Genomic DNA, 22,591 nt, shown 5'->3' with positions numbered 1-22,591 from the left:
TACAACTTTTTATTTACAATTTTTTTATATTATTTTTTATATTTCATTCCAATTCCATTGTTTTTTTTTTATTTGTTTTATTATTCTATATTCATTAAGTTCAAATGAGATACAAATTTTAAAATTTTCTTTTCAATTTGTTGTTTATTTTGTATTTGTTAAATGCTTATTTTCTCAAAATTTGTATTATCTTTACTTGACAAAAAAACGAAAAAAATAATAGAAAAGATAAAAAAAAGGCCTGACCCAGCCCAGAGGCATGGCCCGATCCTACATGGGCTCACCTGGACTCGTGTCATGGTTAATACAAGACTGACCTTTTACATTTTCGGGGTTTCGAGCTAGACAGGCACTGAGGCACCATCCATCACGCCCACGTTCCGGCACAGCAGGGTCCATCCGCAAACTCGTACCGTATCGGCCCGCTAAGGCCTCGGAGGTTATTCTCCGTCTGAGAAACTGGCTGGAAGTATTCCTTCGTTAGGGTTGTAGAAGATCAGAGTCGTTGCAGCGGTCTGGTCACTTGTATTTTTCTTCCCTTCCATGGTTTCCTTTCTGGGTCCAACCTCCAAAAGGCACTCCGGAGTCCAAAACATCCAAGTGCGGTTGCTCTGCTTATAGCGACTCTCTTCTACTTGATACGGGAAATACGATCAAACCAAGTGTCAAGCAAGAGTAACAACCACAGTAATAACTTCTAATAACCATGGATTCCCCCCCATCTCCTCCACAGCAGCCCGAACCCAAGAAGCTCAAAATGTCCACCACCACCACCAACTCCGACGATGAAGAAATCGAACCTAAGCCCACTTCAACCGAGAGGAAGCCAAGATACAAGCGGCGCAAGATTGCCATGTTCTTCGCCTACTGCGGTGTTGGTTATCAAGGCATGCAGAAGAACCCTGGTGCCAAAACCATCGAAGCCGATCTTGAAGAAGCCCTCTACCTCTCCGGTGCTATTCCCGAGCCCGACCGCGGCAATCCCAGGCGCTTCGACTGGTCTCGCTCCGCTCGCACCGATAAAGGCGTCAGCGCCGTCGGCCAGGTCGTCTCCGGCCGGTTCTATATCGACCCTCCCGGCCTCGTCGATCGCCTCAATTCCAATCTTCCCTCTCAGATCAGAATTTTCGGATTCAAGCGTGTGACGGCTTCATTCAACGCGAAGAAGTTCTGCGATCGCAGGAGGTATGTTTATCTAATTCCGGTCTTCGCTCTTGATCCAAGTTCTCATCGTGACGGAGAGAGTGTATTGGCTAGCTTGGGTTCCGAAAACGAACTCGTTAGGTGTTCGGAGTGTTCTGAGAGGGGGCATAAGGTTGCAGATGTTATGGGTCGACGAGATAACGAATCAAAAACTGTAGAAAATGGCGGGAATGATACTGATGCTTCTCATTCTAAAGCATCAGACGAATCAAGGGTTTCTTCAGAAAGTGGCATTGCAACCGTTTCACAGTCTGAAACCACAAATGAACCTAGGGTTTCTTCCATGGACGGTATTGCTGTTCCCGATGGGCTTGCAGAGGGGTGTGTTGTACTTTCATCAGACAACAGAACTACTTCTCCCCATTCGGAACTAGCAGAGGATGTTGGCATTTCTTCAAGTAATGGTACTGCTGTTTCACAATCTGAGTCAATAGAAGAGCCTAACCCTTCTTCAGTGGAAAATGAAAACAATTTGGTTAGATGCAGTAATGGAGAAGAGACATCTGCAAAAGGCAGTCGTTTTTGCTATGGGAACAAGGAGAAGGATAGGTTTAATAGAATTCTGAAGCATTATGAAGGAACTCACAACTTCCATAATTTCACAACAAGAACGAAGGCTGAAGACCCATCTGCCAGACGCTTCATTGTTTCATTTAACGCGAATAAGGTTGTTACTGTGGAAGGGATGGATTTTGTCAAGTGCGAGGTTGTGGGTCAGAGCTTCATGCTTCATCAGATTCGGAAGATGATTGGACTAGCAGTGGCAGTCATGAGGAATTGTGCACCTGAATCATTGATCGACACAGCTTTTGGGAAGTAAGTAATTTCTTTGTATCTATTGTCCAAACAGCTTTCTTTCTTCATCTGAAAACTAAGATTTCTTCTTTGATTCTTTCTTTTTTCTTTTTGTTTTTGTTATTTTACTTTAACCAGAGATATAAACATCAATGTGCCCACTGCTCCTGAGGTTGGTCTCTACCTGGATGAGTGCCTGTTTACTTCATACAACCATAAGTGGAAAGACTCGCATGAAGAGTTATCCATGGAGACTTACAAGGAAGAGGCAGAGGAGTTCAAAATGGAGCATATATACTCTCATATTGTATCCACTGAGCAGAAGGAAGGGGTTGTTGCTCTTTGGTTGCACTCTTTAAACCACCGTAATTATCCTGATTTCTGTATTGATGGGGACAATGTAACCACAGCAACTGGAGAGAGAGCTCAAGTGGACAACATGATGCAGTGATCTATTTTTTCTTTTTATCATTAAAATTTGATTGTGATTTCAGCACATTGACTGAAAGGTATTTTCATCAAATCTTAGGTATATGTATATACTGTAGGACCTTTCCCCCGAAAATTTCCCTCCATTTTCTCTTGATTAGTCTTAACCTTGTTTTGTGTTTTCCTCATTAAAATTTGTTTTTCTCTCTTGATTAGTCCTAACCTTGTTTGTGTTTTCATCATTAAAATTTGTTTTATTATTTGTTGTGTTTAAATAAGGTGTTTAGTATTGCTACTACAGCCTACAGAGTGCAGTAGAGCTCTCTCTCTCTCTCTCTCTCTCCCCCCTTAAAATACAGAGGAGCTCTCCTCTACTGCACGAGGATTTATGTTGGAAATTTGAGGAGCTCATTCTTGAGTAAGCTTATTCCTTCCAGGGACAGTGGTGCTGTTCCATGTTTTCCATGCATAAGTTAAGCCAATATTGCATATTGTGTATTCTTCAGGCTCCACAGAAGACAAAACACATTTCATACTGTTGATGAACTACTTCATGAGTGCATGAGCTGATTGATGAGAACTTGGTTTAGAATCCATTGTGGAATTATATCGGTTTAGTGACTGGTGTACTATGCTATTAGGGATTGGGTCTAGATAGGATACCAACTTTTGTTTCACCTTTATAGAATATCAGTTGCAATTGGTATAATAAATCCAACCCTCTTTACATCAGAAGGGACGAGTATATTCTTGGGGATAATCTCCAGCCATTCCTGCCACTTTCTGTCTTATTTGAAATGTTTGAGCAGAGTTTTATTTGTAAGACCCTTTATAAATCATACTTGCATACTAGCATAAAATTCCTGGGTGAGTTCAGCAGATACGTTTGATAATGTGAAAAGACCCCTTTCCGTTATTCTTTGGATTACTTGTTTATCTGTTATCATCAGAGATATACCTCTCATTACAAAAGACCAATTTACCAAAGTTTCTCTTGAAATGTCAAGCTTCAAACATTGTCAATGCTCATCTGATCGTTTCATTTACCCTGGGGTACTCCACGCCCAAGACACATACATTCTCCTTTGGGTGATGTGTCCTTCAGAAAACATGCCCTTGTGTTGTGGAAATTCTCCTGTCGAGTTAGGAAATCGTAACGTAGGGGTGGTCAGGTTTCTGTTTTGTTCTGTTTAAGGCAGTTTTGGTTGCAACTTGCAAGTAATGCTTTTATTAGCAAATAGTAAAACAAATCATTCTCCTTTGGCTCTCTTTGTTTGGGGTGCAGTTTTCATTTGAATTAGTACAAATATGTGAGTGCAAAGTTTTGTTTCACCATTGCTTCAAGTTTCGTTTTAGGGCCCACTTGGTTCACTGCAATAAGGGTCTGGAATCAGAATGGCACATTCTGATTTCAACTGTTTTTGGCTAGGTGGAATCAAAATCCCATTCATGACATAACCCCATTTGAGAGAATGGTCATTCCCTCCCCCTCCCTTGGAAATGAGATCCCGTTCCAGTTCCAGCTAATTCAGTTCTGATTCTGATTCCTATGGCAACCAAACAGGCTATGGGAATACCAATTCCAATTCCATTCATGTTCCAATTCTGATTCCAGCTGAGAACTAAACGGACCCTGACAAAACAAAATAAAATCTAAAACAAAATTACGAGGTAGGATCATGGTGAATACCGATTAGCCAGCCCCCTGCAATTCACAGCATCATCATGTTAAAAGATAAACTGATAATTGATAAATACGAAATTCCTTGAGACCATGTACGAGGCTTCTCCTCTCTTGGTCTCCCAATTGACTCTAACAAAGTAACAATCTCTTGAGACATTCCAGCAACATAGCAATGCTAATAGATAAAGGTGGCCAGAGGTGACCTACAATCTAATTAACATGCTAACGTTTTATGGAACCGTAGCAATCTACTTGCTAATTACTACAATCTTTCAAAACAGTAGAAACTATTCCTACCTGTGGTACATGTATTGAAGTTGCTTGCGTATGATTATAGACAAGGAAGGATGTTCATTTATATGATTTATCATATAATGGCGTACACTATTTACATTTCTTTTTGATGTTCTGCTGGCTTAGCGTAGTGTTATGTTCACAGAAAGGATGCTTGTGTCCACCGACAGTTCCCTCTTCTACATGGGCTGAGACAAGTAGGACACCTACCTATTTAGAGAAGAAAATTAATTCTTTGCAAATGTAAAACGCTGCAAATGTGAGAAGCTCCACGGGTATGAATGCCACGAGAGGAAGCTCCCCTGTTGTTTCACATCCTTCCAAGTATAGACGTGCAGTGATTCTTCTTGTGGTAAACCAGGAACTCATGCCAATCATCTTCACAAGGTTAGATCTTTGAACCGGTTGCATTCCTGCAGTACTCATTAAATCGGTATTTCTTTTAATCAGCAGCAGAGCAACAAGACTGCATTTTAGAAAATAATGAGAAAATACACACCCTACAAACAATGCCAAAAACTGACCACCCATTCTAAAAGCACATGATTATTGCAAATGAATCCTAATTCAGAGAAGACCCTGTAAAGATACTAGACCTTACAAGTTCTTCAAATAAATCCTAATTCAAACTAAACTACGTCATTGCAATAGGAAGCAAACAAAGAAAAGGCAGTTTGACATAACTAATCTTGATTTATACTAAATAAAATAATCATCATTGGAGGTTAAGTCTATCTATGGTTTTCAGATTTCCACATTAATAGGCCTAACTGTTAGGTCACATGAGTGGTATCCAAATTTTCTCTATAATTAAAGTACACCAACCAAGACTGCTAGGACTAAGGATGATTCTTCAGTTAATCAAAAGCAAAGGCTCAACAACTCATTGACCTCAAACTGGATTTTCTTTACATCTTGCACCCCTTTAATGCAGATCATAAGTTTTCTATGGTTGTTATATGTAGGACAACATTCATTAGCTCTGATGTCAAAAGCCTGCACAATTGGAATAACTACAACAGGTGAAAAACTGAGAAAAAGTAGATTGAGGTGGTTTGATCATGTGCATAGAAGACCATCTATGGCACCTGTTAGAAGAAGTGATCTATTACAAGTTGAAGGGGCCAGACGAGCTAGGGGCAGACTGAAAAGAACTTGGGGTGGAAGTAGAAAGAAATTATCTAAACAACCATAGCAGAACGGAATGGTGAAACAAGATTCATTTATCCAGCTCCACATCATTTGGACAAGGCTCAAATGATTACGACATGCCCAGAGCCCACTCCCATAGTCGTCAAGGTGAGCGCCTAGGTGACAAGGCGCCCTTGGAGGCTCGCCTCGCCCAGTCGCCAAGTAGTTTTGTGCACTAGGTTATAAAATACTTATATTTTTAATTTTTTGACATTATAATTATAAAATAAACACTATTAAACTAGAATATTCATTTTATGTGTACTAATTTCTTTTTATTATTTTCTTATTTTATGAGGGTTTAATCAACACAAACATTGCTAACTGCTGTGTTGAACTCATGGTTCAAAGTATCGATACACCTTTGTGTATTGGCAGAGGCGTATCGGTACTTATAACAATACTCCCCCTGTTTTTTTTTTCCTTTGGTTTTTTTAAATATATATATATATATATATATATATATATATATATATATATATATATATATATATTTATTTAAAAAAAAAGGTCCCTGAAAACACCTGTAAACAGGTATCGGGACCCCAAAGATACAATACAATACACCCGATATGGGGGCGTATTGTATCAAAATTTTGATCCTTGATTGAACCCTAAAAATTTCAAAACCTGAACCGATAAGCAAGGGAAGAACTTAAAATTTTGTCTAATCAACACATTTTCTTCTTCCACCTTTTCTTTTCTTCTTTCCTATAACAAAAGTAGGGGTTCAGCCCCTATATTTTTTGAATTTTCTTTCCTTTGTTCTTTTTCTTCTCATAAAATGTTGATTTTCTAGACTTTAACATGAAATTTATACTTTCCTTATGAAAATTATGAATAATTATTGAGGAAAGATGGTTATGGAACCTAGGGAACTACCCTAGGATATATGGTTTTACTTAAAAAAAATCCATCGCCTAAGCGACAAGGTGCCCCCCTGTCACCTAGCTTTGCCTTGGCTCCTTGAAAACTATGCCCACTCCATGAAAAAACCCCACAGTTCTGATTCCTCTACGGTTAGGATGTAGAAGCCAGGAATAAAGGTAAGTGAATGAAAGGGATGTGATTGTGAAGGATTATGGAGGGGTAGCAGGTCAGTTAGAGGAGAACAAGTGAAATTGAGAACGTAATGGTGATGGTGTTGAAATGGTAAAATAAATGGAGATCTGATCCAATTATTAGAATCCAGTAATTAGGTAGGTGGAATATCATGGAGCTAGTTTTTAACCAATAAGCTAGTGAGGGAGAAAAAGAATTTCTGCACTCAAAAGAAACAAAACATCCAAACTCGTATCTGCTCCATGCTCTGTTTATAGAGTAAAGAAAGCATTTCCTAAATCTTAGATCTCTTGCATGGCAAATATCTTTTTCTATTATTTCCATTTATTTCCTAACCCAACTTAGAAACAAAAAAAATGGCATCCCCAAATTAAACCTGTTACTGATTATTCTTCTAGTAATCAAATCTTCTAAATATTTCAAATTGGGAATGAATGCAGGACACAAACAGTTGTACATAATTTGACTCTAAGCTGCCTAAACATGAATGAATGTAAATACAACAGCATGCCTATTGGAGGCCCAAATATATGTCCAATTCATATCCAGTAACTTAAAAGTTTAGAACCAATAAATGTTTAAACAACCATAATTTGATGATAGAAATGGCACTGAACAGAACAGAATGGTGAAACAAAATTCATTTATCCAGCTCCACATCATTTGTACAAGGCTCAAATGATGATGACATGCCCACAGCCCACTCCATGAAAAAAAGCCACAGTTCTGATTCCTCTATGGTTAGGATGTAGAAGCCATGAATAAAGGTAAGTGAATGAATGGGGTGTGATTGTGAAGGATTATGGAGGGGTAGCAGGTCAGTTAGAGGAGAATAAGTGAAATTGAGAACGTGATGGTGATGGTGTTGAAATGGTAAAATAGATGGAGATCTGATCCAATTATTAGAATCCAGTGGCTAGGTAGGTGGAATATAATGGGGCTAGTTTTTAACCAATATGCTAGCGAGGGAGAAAAAGAATTTCTGCACTCAAAAGAAATAAAACGTCCAAACTCTTATCTGCTCCATGCTCTGTTTATAGAGTAAAGAAAGCATTTCCTAAATCTTAGATCTCTTGTACCGCAAATATTTTTTCCTATTACTTCCATTTATTTCCTAACCTAATTTAGAAACAAAAAAAATGACATTCCCAGATTAAACCTGTCAGGCTGTTACTGATTATTCTTCTAGTAACCAAATCTTCTAAATATTTCCAATTGGGAATGCATGCAGGACACATAAACAGTTTTACATAGTTTGACTCTAAGCTGCCTAAACATGAATGAATGTAAATACAACAGCATGCCTATTGGAGGCCCAAATATATGTTCAATTCATATCCAGTAACTAAAAGTTTAGAACCAATTATGTCCCAACTTCAGACCCAATATACGGGCATATGATTAGGAAATGGGCTAGATAGCAGGTCTCCTTTTTAACTGCTAGGACAGCCAGCAAGTCATTGTTGGAGATTTGTTTCAATTTTTTATTTTCTGTTACTGCATCAATTCATAGTTTCATACTATTCTTCTTGTCTACCAATAATCAGATCAACCAGACCAATCCAATAAGAATCCTAACAACCCCAGGCACTTATTAGATCACTCCCGGATTTTCCATTGTCAAACCTATAGGGTCTTTATTAATTCTGGTTTTCAGGATTCTTAGTGGATTGGTACCATATAGGGGCCATTACTTGGTGTAATGGTAAAATCTTGGGCTGTCAAGCATGAGAATGTGGGTTTGAGTTGTGAAAAAATGCCAAAAGTTAGGACCATATTCAGTCCACCCCTCCCAAGACTCCATATAGTTGGGGCCAACATTGGGTAATGGTCTTTATTGAATTGGTACTGGATCTACCTAAATATGGATCCACTGACAGCCCTAACACCGGCAATTCAATAAAAAGTAATTCACTGATCCTCTGTCTGCTTCCAAACACATCAACATGCACATTTGGCTACATATCTTATGACTAATAAGGTGTCAAACATTAAATCTTTGTCTGGCTGCAGGTCAAACAAAAAAGGCCACTTTGGGTGGAGTTTATCAGCCCCGAGGCCCAAACCTATTCTGTGAAAGTGGAAGAAGAGGAGAATACTACCATGAAGAACAAAAAGATTGTGAAAGTTAACACTACTTATCCGAACTACTGGTCCTCTTGCCCTCTAATTTGGATTCCATCATCACTTCCCCTGGTTCCCCAACATTTTTACCATTGATTCCACTTGCAAATCATTAAGGTGCTTCCCATATGGAGAGAATAGCATTCAAAGGGCCATTGTCAATCTTCTAGGATAAAAAAAAAAAGAGGTAGTGCCTGAGGAACCTTTGAAAAAATTGAGTTAGTTGTATAATGAAAAATGGAATGAAGTAGTCTTCATATACAAATGCGGTTACTTTAGATTTAGAGTCAATGCATCTTTTTGCCCCTAATTAACATATTCAGATACAGTTCTTTTGTTGTACGATAACTACATGACACATTTAACAACTCAGAAAAATTCACCCAACATGATTTTCTTTTTGGAGGAAATCATTTATGGAACTGGCAGAGAAAGAATTCTTGCTTTAGCAATATTGTAGAGAGGATCTGGCAATCACTGTTGCTTGCTCTGGATAGGTAGGTTTCTGGTTAGTAATCAGTAGTTAGAATGGTGAAACAGGATCTGATCTAACATCTATCGTTCAAGAGTTTCCAATATTACTAATTAAGATAGCTGGCACCTCCAACTCCAGGTAGGCAGGTATTGGGTTGTCAACTTTTATTGTGTATTTACCATGTTAACTCAATATCACCATCAATGATATTAAGCCCCGTGGTCCTTCAAGTTTCCCCTTGGAGAGGCAAAGGCATTAGAATCCACCCTGAATGGCTAGTTCAGGTAGAGGTTCATAGACCAACTAATGCATTGGCTGACTCACTGGCTAGAGGAGGTGTAAGCAGAACAGGCCCAAGGATATACATCATCAGAATTTATTTATGGGATTTCTTGTATGGGCTGTGGTCAGCTCTACGCTGGCTTCTCAGTAGATAAGTGCTCCTTTATTGTTCATGTACTGTATTGATTTGCCTCTTGCTATTCTAAATAGAAGGGTTTTTCTCCATATTAATGGAATTCATTAATTGTGTTGCAGATTAAAAAAAATATCACTATTAACTAGTGTTTTAGCTGCAAATAGGTTCAATATCCTTTATAGATGAAGAAAATCGATTGGCTTGTTTGTTGTATATCTATAAACCAACAAATACAGCATAACAATATTATTATGTTTATATGGGAAATAAAGTAGAAAAAATGATACATTCCAGAAGAGAATAATCCTCAGAGATAAATCAATATGAAATTGTTTTATGGGGACTTGAACAATGGACCTATTGATTCATAAGTTGAAATCATATTGTACTTAGATGCAGAATTATAAGTTATTTGCATACTGATAAAATTTTAAGGCCCAAATCAGAAGAGCTAACTTTAACTTACAAAAACATTAAATAAACTCAATGCAATGAGTCATTTGGGAAGAAACAGAAACGAAATCAGAGAGCTAAATACCAACCGACTGCACTTACTTCTGACATTGTCGATGCAATCCAAGAGGGAGGTGGCCAAAATAACTTGGAATATCCTGGATAAGAAGCCAATGGTCCAATACTACCATCCTCTAAATTGAACACACCTATATCATGATCCATGAATGGTGCACCATCCTCTTCTCCGTTCGAATGGAAAAAGTTGTCGGTGAAATATATGCAGTTCCCTTTACAACCGGCGAAGTCAGAAGCTGAAGCAGAAAACGAACAATTGTCACCCAAGAACAGCAACCTGTCATCCAAACTTTTCATTGAAACCCATTTCTGCCTGCCTGGATCTAACTTGAAAACCTCAAATTTAACAGTTTTCTCAATTATGTAGGAATCAATGTGTCCAAAAATTGCATCCTCATCCTCGTTATTGTTGGGATCATCATCAGGGCCGACGCTTAGGTACATATCTACCAACAATAGGTCCCCCTCGGATTCCACCAAAAACTTCTTGTCACCACCAAATACAGGGAATGCAATTACAGTCACAGCAGGTGACGAATCAACAGTGACCGTTCTTCCTGTGTGATCAACGGCATAGAATTTCCCTTTAAAATGTATGACATCATCGTAAGGGAAAGTCAGATCTTGTATAATCGTCCATGTCTCATCTCCCGACTTAAACATGGCTAATTTTCCAGAAACATGAATAGTGAGGAGCATATAATCATGACCATAAGCAGGATTGAGAGAGAAGACGACTTTCTCCATGTACAAATTATCGGCATCGCCCGAGGAGCGATAGTCGACGTACTGCAGAACATATTCTTGACCCAATTCGGAGACTCGGATCTCTGAAAGGTCCAATACCTTTGGAAATGTTGCCGGTAGAGGCTTGATTTGGTTTCTGGAGAGAGGATTCAAGAGATGCATAACCTCCGGGGTGTCTTCTTCTACTTTAATGAGCCAACCGTCAGAACCTGCTCCGGCTACGACCTGACGATGATTCTCCGGTAACCCCAATCGGAAGATTGAACGCTTGGAAAGATAGAAGCCCCCAGAGGTATCGGTAACCTCTTCGTTGGTTAGAATCGGGAATCGGCCTGGTAAGCGATACCGCCTAGGCGACACAGCTGATCGCCATGTCGAACAAACGGCACGAAACCGGAGAACGTCGAAATAGGTCGTTAGTTGTTTCGCTATCAGCTCCAATAATTCGTGCGGCAGTTGGGACCATTCCGCCATTTTCTTGACAAGAAAACTAAAAAATAATTACCAGAAATAAAAGAAAAATGGAAGGAGAGGAAGGGGAGGAAGGAGGATTAAAGCGCTGATGATGAATATAATATATAGTTGGAGGGTTGAAGCGGAATTTTCTTAGAGCACTGTGGGTCGTAGGAAGAAGAGAAACTTGGAAGGTGGCTTGTCTTATGTCATTTGAACCTGTATCCACGTATTATTACGGTTTTTTTTTACGTATCACAGATTCGTACACTTGTCAACAAAAAGAGAACTGACAGATATAGATCGTTTGATTCATAGATGGCTATGATACAGTGTGAATCATAGATGGCTATCATTCACAGATGTTCTCAATGTATGGAGGGATAGCTTATTGGGACGTATTGGGACTGTGTTTATAACTTATCCGAACTCCTCCTTGTTGGGGAGGATTTAGTTACCAACAAAACGCTCCCAATACTATCTCAATTAACCACTTCCAGCCGTACGTTAAGAAGTCATTCATGGGAGATGTTTTCAATGTATGGTTGGGATGGTTTTTGGGATAATATTGGGACCGTGTATCGATAGCTGATCCGAACTCTTGAGTCTTGACTGTCATTGGCTCTAATTAAAGACCAAAATTCCCAAGATTCTTTTCACAGCAATAACTGTGACTGGACTCGGGAGAACATCTCTCCGTGAATTAATCAGTAAATATCGAAAATGTTCAAGTGGGAAGACGTGGGTAGGATTCTTGTGGGCAAGGAGATCCCAACTACTGTGACTGGTAGTACTTCAATCAATGAGAACGCTACCGTTCGATTACCACTCTCTTCGGTAAAAGCTAAAGACTAACGAGATTCCTTTCGTTTTTGCTGATTCTACTGAAACAGTTGAACTGATCATTGAATTCACACACATGATCTTGAATTCGAGAAAAAAACCCTAGACTGATCGAGAGAGAGAGAGAGAGAGAAGCATGGCTGTTGATTGGTCCCAACTTCCACCGGATATGATAGTGATGATCTCGAGAAAGCTGACTGTTTATATCGATTATCTCCGATTCCGAGCGGTTTGTGTAAATTGGAGATCCGCTGTGTCAAAGAGGCCTGACCACCTCCCCTGCCAACTTCCATGGCTGATGCTTCCTAACACCCGGAATAACGACACCTGCCGTGGTTTCTTCAGTCTGTCAGATGACGAGATTCATTGGCTTGAGCTCCCAGAGGCGTCTCGTCGGAGGCGATGCTGTGGGTCTTCACAAGGCTGGCTCGTCGTCGTCGAGGAGACCCCGGTGATCCGTCTCTTGAATCCCCTAACGCGGGCCCAAATTCAACTCCCACCATTGACAACGTTCCCGAATGTTTTGGGTTTCGATGTATATAGAATCGGTAAAGAGTATACCCTCCAGACTTCCTCCGGTGACCGCTACTCTCGCGACTTGAAGGAAATGCGGGACTCGTTCTTGAAGAAAGTCATCCTATCTTCAAGTCCGGCTTCCAGTTCCGAATATGTCGCCTTGGCCATCCTTAACGAAACCGGTGAATTAGCATTTTGTAGACATGGAGATGAGGGATGGACTTTCATCGAAGATGCACAACCTTGCTATGAGGACGTTATATGCTACAAGGGACTATTCTATGCGGTTGATAGACGTGGAAAGGTTGTAATTTGCGATGTTAGTGGTGTTTCTCCGGTGGTGACAGTTATCAACACGCCATGGTTGTTTGGTGGTGACGTACTTTATTTGGTGGAGCAATCTGGGGAGATCTTACTGGTTACTAGGCATCTAGAGCTCGGACTTGTGGAGCCTGATATGGCCTATAAGACAATTCGATTCGAAGTCGCCAAGTTGGATTCAAGTAGCCAGAATTGGGTTAAGTTGAAAGGCATAGGTGACCATGTATTGTTCTTGGGTAAAAATTCCTCCTTGTCTTTGTCGGCCTCTGATTATCCTGAATGTAGAAGGAACTGCATCTATTTTACTGACGACTATTCTGAGGTCAACTTTGAAGGTGTACGTGGAGATTATGATGTAGGCGTGTTCAACTTGGAAGATGACAGTATCGAACCATTGCTATGTTATTCACAAAGTTCCTTGTTAATTTGGCCTCCACCCCTGTGGATTACACCGAATCCATTTTAGGCTAGAATCCTGGCAGTAAGTGGAATTGTTTATTCTTGTTGTTCTCCTTGTGAAATGTATCATTTCTATTCCTGAATGTCATTAATTTAGCTGTATTATTGTTTGATTAATTGTTCCAGTTTATAGATTTCCTTTCTCTTGTTTACCTTACTCTTAAAATTTCCAGTTAAATAAAATATGATTTTGGTCTGCAACTTTTATTGCTGGCCTCAAATAGTTGAGGTTAAGCCTCGGTTGAGTTTATCTGTAAACTCTGTTCAACATGAGACTCCAATCCAGCATCATTTACTAATTTGAACTACCATTGATGAATGGTTATTTCAAAAGAACTTGTTCAACTAAAATTCCCTCATCTGAACAAGGACATATATAACCTGGTTTAAATTTTGGAAAAACTAGACCCAATTGGTAGACATAAATTGTTCCCCAAAAATAAAAAGTACAGTGATCAGTTGTTATGGAGGAAATGATTGAAAATAGACAACCCATTTACTGCAAGGGTATAAACACCTTTCTAGAAGCAATATTTCAATTCCATGAATCATTTCTTACCACAAACCCTTTCCCCCTTAAAGCAAATTCTGAAGTTGCAAACCAATTTTTTTTTCTTGGGAAGGGAGAATAAGCCTTACCTGGAAGGAAATGCTAAATATATCAAGACCAGACTCAAAGTTAAGTAGCTTGGTATTTAACATTTTCTTACCATGTCAAGAGAGTTATTCTAGACCATAGTTTCAACTTGGAAGATGACTTGCTACCTGATAAACAGTTGTTTTTCTCTTGAAGCATGTTTAAGATGGAAACAAACTCTTCTTTCTTTCTTTCTTTCTTTTTCAAGTATCAACAAATAACCCCCTGTGTAATCCAGAAGAACCCTCTAGCGTTAAATATTTCCTTAATCTAATCCGTGGAGCCTCAGGTTGTGTCTTCTATGCATGCTATGAAATGGTGCTGGAGTAGCTAGCTATTCAATCCTTTGCCTCAACCCATCTTTGGTGCTTTGTTGGGTCCTATGTGCTACCCTCAAAAAATGGGGAAAAATAAAGAAATTAGTAGTCTAGAAAGGTTTTTATTTGTATTGTGCCAAGAAAAAATTTATTTTAAGGATACTTTCAATGTAAGATAGATGAAAAGCTAGGACTAGTATAAATTTGTCTGGGATCTTCAAAGGATTAGGTAAGTGATAAATTGAAAGGACTTTGCTGTGACTCAATTTATTGGATGCACACAAATTCCTTGCATCTAACTCTTGACTACATGCTTACATAATCTAGAAGTACAACCTTATGCTTAAAATCACATATAGCAAGAAAGGATACATGTAGCCAAACCCAAATAATGTGGAATTGTGGATTAAGACTGAATTGAGCTCAGTTGACTTGAGAAAAATCCCTGAATTCTTTGGCAGGACCACTGTACATTAGGGGTTGATCAAGGCATTTATTAACTCCTTGGAGTCCAACTCCAGTAAATATTGTAGCTTGCTTTCTCAGGACCAGGTTTATCCTAGTAGAGGTCATAAGCCTGCTGTACCCTTTGTGTTTCAATGTGCTTTATTGCTAGCTGCAAGACAAATTCCATTGCAACTCTAATTTCTGTCTCACATTTGACACTTGACACACCTTTTCTATTACAACATGTAATTCTGAATATGATGAAATAATCAGATGACTTCTGTCCCACATCTGACACTTGATGCACCTTTTCTATCATAACATGTAATTCTGAATATGATAAAAGAATCAGAACCATAATTGTCAAGGCGACGCCTAGGCGACAAGGTGCCCTTTGAGGCTTGCCTCGCGTAATCGCCTAGCAGTTTTGTACTATGTATTGTAAAATACTTTTTTATTCTTTATTTTTTGACATTATAATTATAAAATAGGCACTATTAAAGTAAAATACTCATTTTGTGTGATTTATATACTAATTTGTTTTTATTATTTTCTTATTTGTTAGGATTTAATCAATACAAACATTGCTAATGTTATGGGCCCACGGAATAGGATCTCGTCACGGGTCGGTCCACGGGGAAAACCTCCTGTTTTCCCTTGTTCCTCCCTTTTCTTGAGGAACCTATCTTGGCGCCCTAATGGTTATTTGTCCAAGAGATCACCTAACTCTCCTTGCTCTCTTTCTTGACTGAAATTTTCGATGCCTTTATTGAATAAAATCAGCTCCTTAAATAGGAGATTACAAGAGATAAGAGTCCTACTTTTAGGAAGACTCCTTGCTAATTAGGAAGACTCCCTACTAATCTATCCTACTGAACTGATAAGATAAGATAATACTAAACTGATAAGATAAGATAAGACTCCCTTAATCTATCCTACTGAACTGATAAGATAAGATAAGACTCCTTAACTATCCTGCTGAACTGATAAGATAAGATAAGATAAGATAGGATGAGAACACTAAATTGCTGCTGCTGAGAACACTAAATTACTGCTGCTGCTGCACTAATTACTGCTGCTGCTGCCGGCGCCCACATCAGCTAAATGCTGTATTGAACCCTCAAAGACTTTAAAACCTGAACCAATAAGTAAGGAAGAACTTAAAATTTTGTCTAATTTTCTACTACTACTATATTTTTTGAATAAGGGTTCAGACCCTATCTTTTCTTCTTTTCCTATAACAAAAATAAGGGTTCAGACCCTATATTTTTTGAAATTTCTTTTCCTTCTGTTTTTTCTTCTCATGAATATGTTGATTTTCTGTACTTTAACATGAACTCTATACTTTTCTTATGAAAATTATGACTAATTATTAAGGAAATATGGCTATGGTACCTAGGGAACTACCCTAGGACCTATATTTTCTATATAAAAAAGTCCATTGCCTAGGCGATGCCTAGCGCCACCCTGACGCCCAGCCTCACCTTGGTGCCTTGAAAACTATGATCAGACCCAATTTTTATAGTTAAACACAACAATATGAGCCCTGTACAATCAGACCCCAAAAGAAAGAAAGAAAGAAGGAAAATGGTCATTTACAATCTTAGACTGTTGTACTGAGCAAATCAGATTAGTTTTAACTCTACAATAGCAGTCCTTGCAACCTCAAAACATCTGATCATCCATAATGTTTGCAATATTATTTTTACCATTAAATTACTGAAATCCAACACTTGTTTCTCCTTTATAGTCAAACACAAACCCCTAGCACTGGGCAAGGATTAAGAGTATGCTACTGTATTCAATTTTGGCATGCCTGAGCGGGACCTAATCCATTTAGTAAAAACAATGGATGTAAAAGTAGTATAGGACCAATCTACTTCATGCGTGAGATCCCTCATTAAATGAACACTTCTTTGATAATTGGATAAGATGAACTTTAGGGTGTTTGTCTGTTTCCATTATGGTTTTACATTTGGATATTCTTTCTAGTGCCCGTTATTTTTTCTGTTTTATAAATGTTTCTGGTGTCTATTTTAAAAAAAATGTAATTTATTTTTTTATTATATGTAAAATCAGTTTTTTTTAGATAGAGTGGAATACCAAATATTTGAGACAACGCTGAGTTAAGTTGTCAATGGTTTTGTTTTAAGAAAGTATTAGAATGGAAGTAAGAATGCTTCAGATATATTTTTAATATATTCCTTTTTTTAAATTTTTTAAGGGACTGATGAAGAAATAGAGAATATATATATATACATGGTGACATTATACAATCTTGAACAGACTGTTAAGAACTTTCTTTGTGGTACAATCCTATTAAGGTCCTCACATCAAAGATTGATGTTACGCAAATCCAGGCCTCAAGAAGGAAGACGTGACTATAATTTTTCTCGTCTTCCTATTCTTTTTTGTTGATTATTATTATTATTATTATTATTATTATTATTATTATTATATAAATAATAAGAAAATGTCAGGTGTACAGATGCTTTTTAAATAGACTTCAAGGGAGAGGTAAAACTGAATCAACATTGTGGCACCTATTTCTTTGCCAATAAGAGAGCTAAAAACTGGCAAGACCATTCTGGATACCATACATGCACACCACAACTGATTGTGAAGCTGAACTTTGGGCAATCATCTGATGCTTAAAAAAACTGTTATCTCATGGAATTCTCAAAGCAACACTTTTTTCAGATGCAAAAGAAATCTTATCCAAAATCAAGGGAACCTCAAGAAACATCATTTGGCATGAACAGCCTCTTTTTGATCATATATGGCACCTTTCTTTTTCATGTATCCTTGATGTTTTTTTTTTTTAATTGTTCCTTTCTATTTTGCCCCCTCAAAAAAAAGAAGAAAAAACTAGAACGCTCAAATGGAGATCTAACCAGCTTCACTTCGTAGGAATTAATTAGCATGAACCCAACTTAGTGTGAACCACTACTCATAAAAAAAAAAAAAAAAATGTGAACCACCAATAAATATTGATGCTTTCTTCCCCCTTGATCCTTTAGCACTGCTATCCTACCGACTCTTGCCTCTTGTTTTTCTTTTTATTCTTTTTTCTTTAATTTCTTGATTCTATTCTTATGTTCAGTCTTTTAGATCTTAAAACCATAACTATAGCTGCTAATGATTTATAATTATTTTATTAATTCCAGTTCTTGATTTCTATTCTAGATTACTTGACTTCAAAATATTAAGATAATTCTTTAAGCTCTTGAATACTAAACTGCAAGTTCGACTAGCCATACCCCAATCATAAATCCTACTTGTGAACAGTTCTCTGAAATCTGAATATCTATCTAATACACCCTATTTTTGTTGTTTGTAATTACTTGCACTATTTACCAAAATAAAAATAAAAGGTAATTTCTTGCACTTAGAAAATGACCTCCTATCCTTGTGAACCCTGTAATAAAAAAAAAAAAAAAAAAAAAAAAACCTCTGGTCTCTGATTTGTCTTGTTCAAATTAATTGCCTTATTAGCCAGCTTCTGGTGATGATTTCTGCAATACTAGCCAGCTGGACATTTTTGTACTTAACTGACTTATCAGTAAAACTGTTGCAAGGAATCTTCTAGATTGAACAAGTTGTTAGTCAATTAGACAACTGGAGGTCAGTTAGACAAGTTGGGGTCATTAGGTCCTGTGACTATAAATATCTATTCTCTGAATGCATTTCTTTGAGGTCTTCTTTCTAAACTCTCGCATTGTTTTACTCTGAAATCTACCAAAACTAGCATATACAGGAGAAGTTCTTATTAGAGTTTCCATTTTACTTTCCAAAATAATGCTAGAACAGTCCAGCGCTTTACCATTAACCAAGATTATTTGCAGCATTTGATATTGTACAGGCCCATCATATCATTGACAAAAGTGAAGGACACTTCCACATTTAAACACGAAATAGACTTTGAGCTGAAATCTTACCCTTTGTTTTAAAAATCCCAAATTCTTGCCGTAAATTATACATCTTTAAGAACACCTACCCCTACTTCAGCTTCAATGGTTGAGCTGAACTTTAGCATCTGGAATATCTGCATTAAAATTACCTACATAACTTTCAGTCAATGATTTGTGCAACAGAAAGCAGTTACAGGAATTACTATAGTTTCCTTGTTTGAGGCCTGCACTATGAAGGTACTGGTCAGTCTTGAAAAGCGGCCTAGAATAGAATATAAGTGAAACTAATTATGGAATGATATTGATAATTGTGTGAGACCATGTGACTGCTGAAGTTAATTTCACTAAGCATCACTAGTAAATTACGATTTTATACTCTATTTGGGTGTTGCCATGTTGGGGGTTCTTTGTTGTATTGGGGGAGAGTGGCAGTGGGGTAACTCTCATTTTCTGTTCTGTTGGGGGTTCTTTGATCTCTTCTCTATTTTTTCTTTTAGTAAAATCTTAAAAATGCTCCATATTGGTTATTGGCGCTTAATGGAGGTTGTTTTTCTTTAGTTAGTTGGTGTGGTTAATTGTAATGCATGGTTTTCAAAACCGGACCGGACCGGAAAAACCGGGAACCAGTCACCTGATTGGTTCCATTTTACCCCAGAACCGTCTTTTTGGCCAAAACTGTTGATTTGGTCAGCAAACCGCTGACCCGGGCGGTTGAACCATTCGAACCATACAGCGGTTTTTGGCCATTTTTTAATTTTTTATTTCTTTTGTCAGAATGGGCCATCCGTTCAGTTTGAACGGTTGGACCATTCGACCCGGGAACTGGACCCCTGAACGGTTCATTGTCTGGTTGGTTTTAAAAACCTTGTTGTAATGATTTCTGTATTCTGATCCTATGGTTTAATGAGAATCTCTTTTTACCAAAAAAAAAATGAAGAATTTAAACAGTCTCTCAGCTTGAGCCCCTTCAAATTTTAATTATGCTCGCCCTAGGCCTGTCTAAGTTGCATCCCTAATTCTATCAGGTTGTACCTATAACTACACATTGTCCTTTCTTTCTTTGTTTATCTCTCTTTTCATATTAGAATTTTATACATGTAAAAAAACTTTCATCAAGGAAATTGTAATGGTTCTGTAAAATTACTGGGGGAAAGTTTGTCCAAAATGATGTTAACCCTTTCCTTAATTATTATTTTAATTGAAATGTTGTTATAGGATGGAAAACCAGAAAATTATAGGAGTGTCAATGGAGCGGGTTAGATTACCAACCCGACCTATCTGCCCTAATGAAGTGAAAAGAACTACCCAAAGCTTCCAACAGTTGGAAGAAGGGGCCTGTGCAAACGAAGAACCAAAGGCTGAGTGGCTGACCATATTTTTACTCAAAAGAATAACAGAAAAGCAGAGTTACAGATCTTCTATCCTTGAACCTGACATTACCCAAGCCAGCTGCTCTCCATTAACTCCAGCATTGACTAGAGAGTTAGCTAGGCTGTTGGCAGTCATAGGTGCCCATAGCAAGAAGAAGTTAATGCTGGATTCTAAGGTACTTTATTGGAATTTTTGAGATAAAGGTAAAGTAATATATTAGGCAAAAAGCATTAACCAAATCTGCACAAGACTGACCAGTACAAAAACCTTTACAATTGTCTAGATTGTAAAGCGGGACCTGCTCTCCAAATTACCTTGCCTTCTTTCGAGAGCCCCTTCAGATGCCAACTCTGAAGCACTGCTAGCACATTTTCTTTTTCTGGGAAACAAAACTGAGCTTCAAACAGCTCCAAAAACTTTGTCCAAAGGAGGCGAGCAACTCTGCAATGGATCAGTAAATGTTCAGTCAGATGCTTCCCCACACATAATGCACTTGCTAGGACTCATCCCTCTTCTCGACAAAACCTCCGCTGTCAAACATTTACCCGACATTGCAACCCATAATAAAATGCAGCTTTTGGAGGGGCTGCGGATTTCCATACTTTGTTGGAATTATTAAACAAGGTTTTGCTAAATTAGGAAAAGAGAAGCTGCTACCTCCACAATCAAATAGAATTGCATTTATGAAGTTGTGTAATCAATTCAATCTCAAAAGCTAACTGTTCATAAATTTGTTCCAGCTGACTTTCCAAACTCCAAAAAAGAAAAAAAAAAATTACTCAGTTCTGGAGTATGGATGAATCTATTGGGCACCTGGTTATTCCCTAAACAGGTCTGGAACTATGATTATGATTACAGTTCTCTATCCGAAATAGTGAACAAAAGAAGATATGTTCATCAAAGAACAATTTCTGAAAATGAGAAAGCAGTGGAAGGGAACATAGAAATAAATATATGGTAAAAGTGACCTTGTACATAAATAGGATATGAGAGGGAAATTTATTAATCTAAAGGGTAAATTGCTGAAGCCTGCCCTAGAGTTTGGTAATTGCAATCACCTCTCCTCCTGAACTTTGTAGATCCCTTTTGTTAGAATCCTCTAATAAGAGTTACTAAAATGTCTAGAATATCCATACAGTTACTATTGATGTTGATTTATACAAAAAAATAATAATAATACAAATTTATGAATGATAAAAAAAGGAAGAATTTAAAGTTAGTTTGAGTGATTGATATGAAGGTTAAATAAAAATAAATCAATTTAAGAAAAGAGATTAGAAAGGTTTAGGATAGTGATTCATATGAACAGATAATTCAAAAATAATTGTATGAGTAGTTTAGATATTTTCATAAATTTTTTTTAAAAAGTGTATGTCAGTCAGGGAGGTGATTACGTGAGGTTCGCAATTAAATTAGGCTGCGTTTGGTAGAGGTGTAAATACAAAAGTCCATGGCTGTAAATCCAGAACCGTCAAATGTGTCAGTGTAAAGACAAACCGGCCGAATGCACCTTCTAGACTCTTCTACGTTAGAACGGTGTGAAACATCGGTGGATATTTTATACGCGTTTGGAGTGAACAATGGGGTGAACTGGTGTAGGAGGCGAAGGCATCTCTTAAGGCCAATGTTGGATCTGTTGGAGGAACGGTGACCAAAGCCCAACCTGTCAACGAGTTTGGTCATCTCTCTGTGGTTTAGATTAGAGCTAGAAGAGTTGGATTTCAGAGAAGGGAAGCCACTGCACATGCGTACAGAGCCTCCGATACCAGAAACAGATTTATGCCTAAGAACCAGCAGAGAGAGAGAGAGAGAGAGAGAGACGGAGGGAAGTGAGGACAAATACTGGCAGGGGAATACCTTCGCTTGGGCTAGATTTGCAAATGCGTATAGAGCCTCCGATACCAGAAACAGATTAATGTCTAAGGACCAGCAGAGAGAGAGAGAGAGAGAGAGAGAGAGAGAGAGAGAGAGAGAGAGAGCGGAGGGAAGTGAGGACAAATACTGGCAGGGGAATACCTTCGCTTAGGCTAGATTTGCAAATGCGTACGGAGCCTCCAATACCAGAAACAGATTTATGGCTATCGGCTGCGAGATGAATGCGTATCTGTTCGGTTGGGATGGATTTACACCGATGTTCACTAGCACCTTTTTTTTCCCTTCTGGGTCCTCTCCGGCTCTCCCTTCGGAGGTGGGATTCAGATCTGCAGCTGCAACTGCGGCAGTGGCGGAACGAGAAAAAAGGGGGAAGAAGAAAAGAGAAGGAGAAGAGAGAGAGAGAGCGAGTGAGAGTGAAGGAGAAGAAGAAGAAGAGAGCAGAAGAGAGACAGAGCGAGCGGTGTTAAATTTAAATCAAAATGTATACA

General features: G+C 38.2%; 3 protein-coding genes and 1 long non-coding RNA gene across 7 annotated transcripts; 2 read left to right on the top strand and 2 right to left on the bottom strand.

Annotated features, from left to right (window-relative positions):
* Nucleotides 1-307: 307 nt before the first annotated feature.
* On the top strand, nt 308-2,621 carry LOC148849396 (uncharacterized). Its single transcript, XM_088949930.1, has 2 exons — nt 308-2,019; nt 2,137-2,621. Exons 1-2 carry the CDS (start codon nt 707-709, stop codon nt 2,447-2,449), a joined length of 1,626 nt encoding a protein of 541 aa, XP_088806056.1. The 5' UTR covers nt 308-706; the 3' UTR covers nt 2,450-2,621.
* A 1,821-nt stretch (nt 2,622-4,442) lies between these two features.
* Nucleotides 4,443-11,585, bottom strand: LOC148849395 (F-box protein SKIP23-like). Its single transcript, XM_088949932.1, has 2 exons — nt 10,231-11,585; nt 4,443-4,818 (listed from the first exon to the last, which is right to left on the bottom strand). Exons 1-2 carry the CDS (start codon nt 11,425-11,427, stop codon nt 4,786-4,788), a joined length of 1,230 nt encoding a protein of 409 aa, XP_088806058.1. The 5' UTR covers nt 11,428-11,585; the 3' UTR covers nt 4,443-4,785.
* Nucleotides 11,586-12,385: 800 nt separating this feature from the next.
* LOC148849394 (F-box protein SKIP23-like) lies at nt 12,386-13,746 on the top strand. Its single transcript, XM_088949933.1, has one exon. It carries the CDS (start codon nt 12,386-12,388, stop codon nt 13,550-13,552), a length of 1,167 nt encoding a protein of 388 aa, XP_088806059.1. The 3' UTR covers nt 13,553-13,746.
* A 1,940-nt stretch (nt 13,747-15,686) lies between these two features.
* On the bottom strand, nt 15,687-22,591 carry LOC148849393 (uncharacterized). 4 transcript variants are annotated; one of them, XR_016100796.1, is made up of 4 exons: nt 22,245-22,591; nt 20,543-20,669; nt 18,885-19,006; nt 15,687-16,082 (listed from the first exon to the last, which is right to left on the bottom strand). It is a non-coding gene; the product is annotated as an uncharacterized LOC148849393 (long non-coding RNA). The 4 variants fall into 4 exon arrangements; XR_016100797.1 differs by having other exon boundaries at nt 18,944-19,006; XR_016100795.1 differs by having other exon boundaries at nt 18,885-18,991.

Source organism: Nelumbo lutea, chromosome 6, assembly GCF_056320005.1.
Source record: "Nelumbo lutea isolate HS-2025 chromosome 6, American lotus-T2T, whole genome shotgun sequence".
NCBI lineage: Eukaryota > Viridiplantae > Streptophyta > Magnoliopsida > Proteales > Nelumbonaceae > Nelumbo > Nelumbo lutea.
The sequence above is the reverse complement of the archived record's forward strand: the minus strand, read 5'-3'. Positions and strand labels throughout refer to the sequence as shown.

Bases quoted from the DNA above. Each gene is read 5' to 3' on its own strand.
- LOC148849396 (XM_088949930.1), top strand. From the start codon at position 707: ATGGATTCCCCCCCATCTCCTCCACAGCAGCCCGAACCCAAGAAGCTC. The intron at 2,020-2,136 runs GTAAGTAATTTC...TACTTTAACCAG, and splicing joins ATCGACACAGCTTTTGGGAA to AGATATAAACATCAATGTGC.
- LOC148849394 (XM_088949933.1), top strand. From the start codon at position 12,386: ATGGCTGTTGATTGGTCCCAACTTCCACCGGATATGATAGTGATGATC.
- LOC148849395 (XM_088949932.1), bottom strand. From the start codon at position 11,427: ATGGCGGAATGGTCCCAACTGCCGCACGAATTATTGGAGCTGATAGCG. The intron at 4,819-10,230 runs GTAAGTGCAGTC...TGAGTACTGCAG, and splicing joins TTGCATCGACAATGTCAGAA to GAATGCAACCGGTTCAAAGA.